The 11,487-nt window shown below is 27.3% G+C and overlaps 1 protein-coding gene across 1 annotated transcript; it reads right to left on the bottom strand.

Moving 5' to 3' along the window:
• Window positions 1-987: 987 nt before the first annotated feature.
• Window positions 988-1,866, bottom strand: LOC111010482 (senescence regulator (Protein of unknown function, DUF584)). Its single transcript, XM_022283935.2, has one exon. The coding sequence runs from the start codon at window positions 1,761-1,763 to the stop codon at window positions 1,200-1,202; it is 564 nt and encodes a 187-aa protein (XP_022139627.1). The 5' UTR covers window positions 1,764-1,866; the 3' UTR covers window positions 988-1,199.
• Between the last annotated feature and the right edge of the window lie 9,621 nt (window positions 1,867-11,487).

Raw genomic sequence — 11,487 nt, 5'->3', positions numbered from 1 at the left:
AATCAAAGAAGATAGAAATTCTATTGGTAGTGAAATATTTAAAAAGAACTTAAATTATAAAAAACTAGAAAGGTAATATAACCTATATTTAATATACACATATATTGCAAGGAACCTATATTTAATTTTGTGACATCATGATTTTATATTGAGTAATTAAAAATTTATATTTTGTTCCTTTAAAAAAAATATTAATATTTTGTCAAGGACAAACAAAAACATGCTGATAAAGATTCCAGACAAATCTCTGCATCTTTCAAGGTGTAGATTTGCCAACATTATTTTTTAAATCAGTTATTTTCATTGTCTGTATTTCTTTTATATACTTTTTCTGCTTATATAAAATTAAAATTAATATATATTGTAAAACTATTATATATAAAAATAAATTTTTTTAAAAAAAATACAATATTTTAAAATTAGCCGTTAAAATAAATGAAATATATTTCCAAAGAAAAAGACCTCCACATAACACAGTATATTATCAAAATTCCCAAATCATAATCGTAATGCATAATTAATCTCAAACCAAATATATATGGGAAAAAAAAAGTATTGAGTTATATTTTTACCTTGGGGATAGTTTTATTTAATGAAAACGAATTTTATTAGATGAAAAGATGGAGAGGATATCTAAGTATAAGAAGGTTCGAGAAGCAACCATCGTGATTGTGGCTAGCATTTTATATATAGTGATTTAAAATTAGAATTAATTTTAGATGATATACTATCAATCAATCAAAACTACTATGTTTAAATTATTTATTAATCAAATTTCGAATCAATTACGTGAAATTTGCAATTTTTTCCTTTCATGTTCAAATTGTATTTTACTCAAATTGAACACAAAAATGTACCTTAATTGCTTAACTTCAATTCTAAATCACTATTTTTCATTAATGATATGTTAATTAATTTCATGTGAAGCATCGAGTTACCAAAGACATAAAAACTATAATTTCAATCTCATATAATAGGATCAGAAGATTCAACAACCCTTCAAATATTCGATTTACATTATTGTACTCTACATCGAAATACATTGTAATCTTTATAAGTAAGAAGAACTAAAATAAATATATCGGAATATAAGGAATCGAAAAAGGAATAAGCAGAATATTGAAATATCAAAAGTACCCCTCAAAAAAAGAGAAATTATTCACAGATCCCTAATGATTGGGAAATTTGCTAATTAATTGTTATAGTGATTCGAGAAAACCAGTTTTGGTAAGAACAGCATTTCTTACTTTACTCAGATCTCTCCCTTTCAAAGTTCTTCCAACTCCTTCGAACACGGAGAACGATGAAATCTGCGCCCTCGCCAGTCTCTTCGCAATCAATTCATGCGGCGGAACTCTGCAATCGAATCCTTCCTCATCCTCATCCTCGCTATCGCCGTCGTCGTCGCCGCCGCCGCCGTCATCATCGTGCTCCGGAACAGATTTCCTAGGGTTTTTATTTCCGTTAGGTGTGAACCACTGCGGAATCGACCGAGGAGCCGATCGCGGCGCAATCTGGAAATTGCCGCTGCCGTTTGGCCTAGGAATCATTCCGTAAGCAGACGGAAAGTGATTCGCGGCGGAAACAGAGGCAACAATGGACGAATCGGTGAAGAACTTGGAATCATCGGAGCTCTTCGAATTCGTTGTCGTTGATTTCTCCTTGAGAACGTCCCACACGTCTTCTTCTTCGAAATCGCCGTTTCTGAATGACCGCCACAGAGCGCTGCTCTGCCTGCTCAGTCCATGTCCGCCGCCCTCCATGGCCAGAGAGAAAAAAAAATCAAAGATTTCTGGGGAGAATCTGTGAGAATTTGAAGGGAGAATACAGTGAATTTTAAAGGGGGAAATAAAAAATGAGAAGGTGAAGGGAAAGCGGGGCTCTGCCGTATTTTGTCGTTTTTTAGAATGATGAAAGGTTACTTCTCCTTGCAACGACGTCGTTTTGATTTTTTTTTGTCTGAAATCAAGACACAGAATGAAAAAAAGAGAAAACATGTCGAAAAATACAAAAAATACATATACATCTAAGATACGAAACAATTAATAAGGTAAATCTCGAGTAAAACCTATCGAAAGTTGGGATGCATAACAAAAATTATCACGTCAAACCTATAAAAAAATTGAGATGCATAACAAAAGTTATCTTGTTTATTTATTTATTTTTGAAAAGATAAGAAATTAATGATTATGAGCTGTTTGCTGAAAATAACATTACCTCATTTATTCAATGTTTTATTATTATTATTATTATCATTTTCCTTCTAATGCTTAATAATTGATTTATTTTCCAATTTTCACTAAACTCCCTTATTTGGGCTTAACAACAAAACAACCTAGGTTTTGAACCAGGTTCGTCTAAAAATGTACCTACCCATAATTTTAAATACCTTAATATACTGTTTTTTTTCCTCTTTTTTTGAGATGGTTGTCGCAACGTCATCGCGACGCGGAGCCGAACTCCTAAGTGAGAGAAACATAAATATGTACATAAAATTAAATTCTAGGGTTATAAAGCCGAACTACTAAGTGAGTAAATAAGTTTGAAAGTGTTTATGTGCCTACAACATGGACATTTATAACCCCTTTGAAAGACAACACTTCTATCCAAAGCTTAAACAAATAGTTAGGAAGAAATAAGGTAAATCATTTTTTATTCTTTTTTTTTTAAGTGGTTCATTTAAAATCTAATGGTTAAAACTCCAAATCAACCCTAATTTTTTATTAAAAACAATATGCCATGAACGACAGAACAACCCACATAAAATGCAATATGAGTATGGTGTGAAGTTATGTACTAATGCATCCTAAAGGATAATCGCCCTCAAATTTTCCATATGCTTTGGCAGTATGGTCGACTTGAGTGGAGAATTTCATGCGCCTGCACGGGAACCGCAATTCCACGAAGGTCACACTACTCAGTCTCCGATCTAATCCTAAAAGGTAAAGCCCGGGTAGGAGGCTTGTGAATGTGTGTGAGATGCATGATGATGCAAAATAAAATAATAATACAATTAAATGGAGAAAAAAAAACAAACAAAAAAAATGGACCCAAAAACATATTACAATAGGATAATAAATGACAAAATAAATGGTTTGACTCTCAAATGTCCCCAGCGGAGTCGCCAAGCTGTCGCAACGTCATCGCGACGCGGAGCGGCCGACGTAATTTCCTTGAAGGGTCTCTTTCGAGATAAGGGTTTGGAGTCGCCACCAATCATCTACGAGGTGTGATTGGTCACCTAAAAATAAAGACAAGGTCTGCGAAAACAGATTGTTGGTTTGGGAGTCGACTGAGCGTAGGGAAGGTGTTAGCACCCTACAACACTCGTTCGAAAACAGTACCACATTCTATCATAAATTATCCTATTATTTTATTTGGTCCAAGAAAAAAAATATTTTTGTTTTGATCGAAATGTCCCATGTTATATTAATTCACACCTTGTTATAAGATATGAATTAATATGTATGAGTGACACGAAGGCCATTAGAAAAATTAAGCACCTCGAGTAAATTGGAGGGTTCCAATTCCCGTCATTGGAGACTTGAGCTGGTGACTTAAGCGTTAACATTTAAACATCTCACCAAGGTACCACCACTTTAGAATATAATCTATGTTCTTTTTGAAAATACAAACTTTGTATTTTTAAATTTTGTTTAAAAAAAAAAGGAAAAAACTCTAAACGAAATCTTTTATTTAAAATAATTATTTAGTAAAAACAATAAAAAGAGGCATGCAAAGACTCGAACTTGGATCTGTATATTAAAAACTAAATATCTTACCACTATGTCAACACCGTAAGAAGTAAACATTGTACTCTTTTACAAAAACAAAAGTTCTAATTTAATTTTTAAACTAAAAAAAAAAACGAATTTTGTTAAATTTAAACAAAAAAATAATTTTTTATGTATTTTGACATTAAAAAGATTTTTTCAAGAAAATCTTTTATTTCTAATTAAAAAAAATTAAATTTTACTTAAAACAAATTGTTAAGATGTTTTCTAAAATGATAATCATCATTTAAAAAAAGATTTCATTCTCCTAGCAACTTATTGTAAATTACAAATGTTACAAGATTAAAACAAATCCTAGAAAACAATTTTTTGTAAATCCTCTATTTTTTAAATCTCTGCAGCAGAAATTCTCTTTCTAAAAATAAATAAAAAAATTAAGAAAACAAAATTAAGAACTTTTGAATGGAAATTTTAAAGAATCCAATTTATTTTTAAAAGATTTAGTTTATAAAACTCTTATTATTATTATTTTTAACTTACACAACTTTAATGCAAAATCTTTTATTTAAATGAAATTAATTTTTTTGTTGCTTTATTTAAAAATTATTTTATTTTACTTTTAAAAAAAATTATCTACATTATTTTTCAAAACTTATTTTAAAAAGTTTATTTTCTTTAAAAGGAAAATTTTTATTCTTTTGTTAAAAATAAACTTTTTTTATTATTAAAAGAAATGTAGGGGTATACTGTGCAAAGATTTTTACCATGGATGTCGTTCGTCGTGTTAGAGTGGGTCGCTGGACTCTTGGTCGTCGTCGGTCAATCACCGGAGGATGGTCTCAAGGCAGCAATAGAGGTCGTGAGGTGTGCACCAGAGTCATGTTGTGTGTTGGTTCTATTGAACCGCTTTCAGAGACTAAGGGAAAAAATAAAAAATAAAAAATTTTCTTTACCCAAATCATTCTTCTGTGTGCTCTTTGTTTTTTCTCCCCTCCTGTGTGTGTTGTGTGTCCTTTAAATATACCAAAAAAATAACAGTAACATGTCTGAGTCAACAAAAACCAGAGAAAAAGAGGGAAGAGAAAATGTTCGGTTTTGACGAAGGAAAAACAAAATGTTTATTTTTAACCAAAACAGAATCTAAATTTATTTAAAACAAAATTATATAAATAAAATAAAATCTTTTTATTTCTTTTATTTTAATATTAAATCAAATTCTTTAAAACAAAATATTTTTTTTAATTTAATTTAAACTTTAGCTTATAACCAATAATAAAGTAATCCTATAGTATTTAATAAAATAAAAATTAAATAATTAAAACTAAAACTAAAATAAAGCCGGACCAAATACGGTGTCTACAATGGTGATTGACAACAATAGTAATTAATGACGGGTGTAATAAGACGAAAAATAATAAAGAAAACAAAAAAAAGAAAGAAAGAGGGAGAGTAATATTAAATTATAATTTAAATATTATTTAGGTTAAAATGATCACTTTCTCATAGTACATAAACACGAATGCTCGAAAATACATCAACTACAAAATGAATAAAAGTAGAAAGTATAGAGATAAAAAAAGTATACATATTAAAGCAAGATTTTAAATATCAATGTAACAAACATTTAAGTAAAAGTAAGGGAAATTTAAAAATCATAAAAAATATTTAAATTAATAAATAAATATTTTTTTAATTTTTAAATAGGTTAATATTTAATATTATGTTTATTTTAGTCACATTTTGTTGATATTTTTTTTTTCGATTTTTTATAATATGATGGAAATTTCGATTTACTTCTCATGTCGATATTGAACTCATAAATATATATAGATGTCAATAAAAATGTCGATGTGTCAATGAATATTTAATGCCAAAAAATATAATATTTAAACTTAAAATTAATTTAGGCATTAAAAAGAAATCTGATGGACCAAAGCGAGTATAGCTCAACGGTAATTAACATATAACTCCAATAAAAAAGTTGTGAGTTTGATCCGTACACCCACCCACATGTTGTACTAAAAAAAGAATCCGATGATGTCAAAGTTTGGGCAGGAAAAGGCACGTGCGGGCAATTGGGGCAGCCGTCATTCATCGTATCTGCATGCCCAAACATACAAAAACCTTATTTTTCTTTCCAGCCACTCTTTGGAAAATAACACTTTAAATTAAACCACGGAAATTTTGTATTATTTATTTTTTCATTAAACCATCTCACATCTCTCTCAATTATTATTAGTAATTTTTTATTTTGACTTCAATAATGTGAGAGTTGAGAGTCGAGATATTTTTTAAGTTGTGTTATTTATATGTTTAATAAAATGATGAAAAGTTGATGAGGATTATCGAAATAATTATTCCTTCAAAATTTGCATACTAAAATTGTTGTTTTCAAATTACGATTACTAATATAAAATGATTTTCAAATTTAAAAAAAAAAGAGGTTAAATTTAAACCAAAAAAGAAATGATACAAACCACCCACTTACTAATATTTGAAGTTAGAATTTTCCTCCAAAACATGTCCTGTGTAATTTTAGCAGTCATTAATCAATGACAAAAGTATTTAAAAAATAAAAATAAATATAGGTCACATCATAAGGTTAATTGTTGATCATTAATATCAACTTTCAATAAATAATTAAATGTCACCAACAACTATTGTAAATTATCACATAATTTTATGTTGCTTTTTTTGTAGATTTGTAAAATATTTCAAAAGTGAAGTGTAAATTACATTATTGAGAATTGGCGCCAAAAATAGTTCATATTCCTATATATAAAGGAAAATACTTGCTTAGTGAGAATCAAATTTGTCCATGTTTTTAAAAATTTCATATTTTTTTCATTTCTCCCTCTTAGTTGTCAAAAATTTAAGGGCGGTTTGGACAATATTGCTTTTTAATGTTTTTTTTTAATTCGTAAATATATGATCCAATTTTCACGCACCTCGACTAATCTAACAGGACAACTATCTGACCTTATAACAATAAGGAACAATCCTTAATCCTTAATGCTAAAGTGGCAAGTATTTTCTATATATAAAAGTCCTATCTTCTATCTATCATTTTAAAATTATTAATTTTACTCCCATGCATACTAAATACCTCTTATAAAACTTAATAATTAAAACTAAAATGTTACGAATTAATAGTTATATATACGAAAAACTGTAATTTGATCTCATAAATTGTTCTTAATTTATGTTTTTTTAATAAAAAGATTCACTTATTTTATTCTATTTTTTACTCAACCATAAACTCTAAAACAATCCCCCATTGTTTTAACCTAAATTTTCGATTGAAGCAATAAGATCTCAAAAGAACATTTGAAGATAAAGATCCTGCAAGGAAGTAGTTAGCACTCCAAAGAATTTGTTTATACGGAATTTGATTTGCAAAAAATTATAATATCAAAATTCGTGTATCTTTTCCTTTTAATTTTAGGATATTTATATAGAACGTAGATAAATGTTGGTATTAGAATTCAAATTCACGGTTATTCCCAAAATTTTAGGCGTGAAGTACTCATTAAGGGTGAAATGTGGTTGCGCAGTTATGCGTCCGAGCAATAGAATTGAGTTCGAAAATTCTTATAGCATAAATAATCTTGTTCGGTAATTTACTGAACAAGTTCTCCAAACTTGCTTCTTCCGAAGTTTCGTCTTGCGATTCTAAAAAATAATATAAAAACCTTTCATCTTGCGAGGTTTACACACGTGACCTTCTATCGAGATAACGATGACACGTTCTTTAAATGAAATTCTACCTTCATAATCCACCATAGTTAATTAAATACATAACGTCTAAAATATGTACCAATATACTAACAATAGAGATATCGATGAAGTTTGATTATATCATAAAGATTAAAGCAAACTTTTGAGTACGTAAAACGGAGTAAACTTTTTAGAATGATATAAATTAAATTGAAATTAAACTCAAAAGTTGATGTTAGATCGAAACTTTCAAGATCAGGAGGATTAATTTAAAATTATGTCTGTACGGATAAAATTTGTAATTAAAAAGAAAAAGATAAAGATTCGAAGACTAAAATTAAATATAAACCAAATATTAATTTATTGGTCAGAGTTGTAAGATCTTGATGCCGACGGCAGAAGATTCCTTCATTATTCCTTGTCGTCGTTTAATTCTTCTGCAGCTGGCGGCCGTAATGACAATTTTTTATTTTAACTTTTCAAATTTTATTATGATTAAATATTATTTTGATCATATTTCGTTACTTTGATTTATTTTAGTAACTTATAAATTATTTATTTAGTTTTTTGTACTTTCAAATCATGTTTATTTTAATATTTGTACTTTTAAAACGTTCGTTTTATCTCAATTTGTAAAAATTGTATACATGATAAAAAAAATTTAATATATAAATATATGTCTAGAGTACAAGATGCAGGATAGAGAATCGAACTCACGATCTTTTGGTTGGAAATATATGTCAATTATCGTCAAACTACATTATAAGATTATAAGAGACTTAGTGAATGGAGTGTCAGGTTAAAATTATTATTGAAAAATAAGATGAAAATGAAAACGAAAGAACCAAAATGATCCCTTTTTAAAATTATAAAGACGAAAATGAATGTTTCGAAAGTATATAGGAACAAAAATGATTAAAAAAAACATTTGCCAAGGAACCTTTAAATTTTTTATTTAACTTTTATTTTGGTCTCTAGCTTTCAGGTTTGTTCCTGCAATTCTTGAACCGTTAAGAATGCCTATTTAGACTCACAAACTTTCTTTCATATTTGTTCCATTTGGATCCTTGAACTTAAAAAACAGTTCATTGAGTAATCATTTTGGTTCTTGTTATATTATTTTGTCACATAATATTTGATTATCCAATATTTACCTCCAATCTATTTGATTTTAATACATGCTCACATGTATTAAAATTTTTATAAATTAAATAACTAAAATAGATATTTCAAAAGGTAAAAATATAATAAATCTAAAAGTTTAAGGATCAAAATGTAATAATCATTATAGAGTAAAATAATTTTTTTAGTACAATAAGCGAAATGAGATGTTCGAACTTATGATCTTTTGATCAAAGATAGATGTCAATTAAGACTAACTTATATTCACGTTGGCAAGGTAAAAATGAGATTTAAAAAAAAAAGTAATGCATATTAATAGCTAAAATTAAGAAATAATAATAATAATAATTTAAGAAAAAGGAAAATAGTGAAGACAAGACATTGCACTTGGAATTGTGAATTGTTAAAGTACGACATGAATTTGGTTGCTTTCAAAGTACTGTTTTTTCAAACGACGTTGTCGTCCACCATGAAAACGAAGTACACGCACGGCCAATCTTAATTATTCATGGAGTGGAACTATATGCAATAATGAATGTTTTTTTTTGTGGTTTAATAATAATGGTAAAAAAAAAAAAAACCGTGTCAAATGATCACTCACAAAAATAAAAATCATTTATAAAGTTAAAAGATTGGTGGAAAAATAATGATGGCCACTCAGAGAAACGTACGTGGATAAATCACATATGACATATTTAGATAACGTTTCAGTAGTATGTTGTTTTTTTTCTTTTAGATAAACTATAGAATATTGCAATAATCATTTTCGTTACTCCAATAAAATTGAAATATTGAGTCCTTTTTTTCGCGATAAAATATTGAGTTTAATACATTATAACTTTGACCCATTTGTGCATAATCCCATATTTACAAAAACATCCCATATTTAGGAATAAGAGCAAACAAACTTTGTGTTTGTGTTGGAGCATTCAAAATAGTGGCTTAAGAAAAATATATCAATTTTTTTGGATAAAATTTATACTGTTTTTAAGAAATAAAAATGAAAATAACTACTCTAGTGAATTCTAATTCAACTTTATTTTGTTTTTTTATTTCAAAATTATTAATGACAAAATATATATATATATATATATATATATATATATATATATATATATATATATATATATATATATATATATAGAATTAGCCAATTAGGAAAGAAAGAAAGAGGAAGAAATTGCCACCTCATGTCCAATCACCAAAAAGAATAACATAAATTAAATATAATTGTCGGCCACTAAAGTTTACTGTTTTTTCTTTTTTTCTTTTTAATTTAAACTTAAATGTATCTGACTCCTTAAAAATCTAACGAAATCAACTTTTTACATTTAAACTTAAGTTCACCGTTTTTAATAATTATTTTTTAAATTTAACTGTCTTTTAAGGCCTTAACAAATTTGAATGAAGAATTATTATCATTATTTTTCTTTATTTTTTTAATTTTGGATAAATTTATTTTGTGGGATTCATTACTTTAAAAAATCATTATTAAATTTAATTTAATAAACTATCTTTTTATAAAAAGTATTTATTTTGTGGAGCCCATAACTTATTTCAAAAATAAATTATTAAATTTAATATATTGTATTTTAAAAAAAATTTAAGGTTAGATTTTGAAAGGCAAGGTTTAAAATAAGGGAAAAATACACTTTTGGTCCTTGAGGTTTAAGATAGTGGTCTATTTGGTTCTTAAGCTTCAAAATGAACACTTTTAGTCTGTGAAGTCTGAGATATGTGTCTATTTAGTCCATGAAATTTCAAAATGGATATTTTTGGTCTCTAAAGTTTGAGAAATTGTTCTAAATGGTCCTTAGACTTCTTTCACCATTTGTTGATCGTTTGAAATTTTAGAGACTAAATAGACACCTATCTCAAACTTCAGGAATAAAAAATGTTCATTTTGAAACTTTATGACCAAATAGACAACTATCTTAAACCTCGACCAAAAGTGTATTTTTCTCTTAAAATAATAATAATGAAAAAAAATCAAACATAACAAATTTTAATTCAAATTTGGTAGGGTTACAAAGACATTAAGTTTTAAAAATTAAAAAAAATAATTAAAAAAACTAGTTAAAAAGTGATAGATTTAAGTATAATTTAAAAAAATTATTGGTTAGATTTTTAAGGGTCCCAAGACAGATTTAAGTTCCAAAATATAAAAAAAAAAAAACTAAAATGTTAATGTAAATAATACTATTAATAGTAATATAAAAATAAAAATATGAGAGTTGATAAACAATGTAGTTTTAAAATCCATCTCCTTTTCTTATAAAAAAAAATCCATCTCTTAGAAGTCTAACCAAATCAACTTTTTTAAATACAATATATCAAATTTAATTTAATAATTGCCAGATGAGTGACATTAAATAACATATATCTCAAATTAAGAAATTATGAGTTCAATTCCCCAGGTGTTGTACTACAAAAAAATTAATTTAATAATTAATATTTCAAATAAGTTGTGGACCGACAAAGTTAAATGGTTTAAAAAATATAGTTTATTAAATTTAATTTAGTAATGTATTTTTGCATCCCACCCAATCAATCCCTAAAAAAAATTATTTTGTTAGATTTTAGATTTTTAAAAGATAAAGTTAAAAAATAAAACATAATATTTCTTCATTCAAAACTTGTAGGCCTGTGCATTCAAGTTTAAAAGGAAAAAAAATAATAATAAACGAAATTATAAAGGATGGATTTAAGTGTGAATTTAAAAAATTGTTTTCCTTGGATTTTTAAGGAGGTCTATTCATTTCTCTCTTTCTTAATTTTTTTATTTTTTTTAAGTACTCTATTTCAAAAAGTCCCAGTTACTGGATTGGACACGTCACTAGAAGCAGTTCGCTGAAGTCCGGACCATATAGTGGGCCTGGGCCTGAGCCTGGGCTGACCCAATAACAATGAAGCC

Source organism: Momordica charantia (assembly GCF_013281855.1).
Source record: "Momordica charantia cultivar OHB3-1 chromosome 11 unlocalized genomic scaffold, Mcharantia_2.0 BLBB01000011.1, whole genome shotgun sequence".
Classification (NCBI taxonomy): Eukaryota; Viridiplantae; Streptophyta; class Magnoliopsida; order Cucurbitales; family Cucurbitaceae; genus Momordica; species Momordica charantia.
Note: the sequence above shows the minus strand (reverse complement) of the source record. Positions and strands in the feature narration are given on the sequence as shown.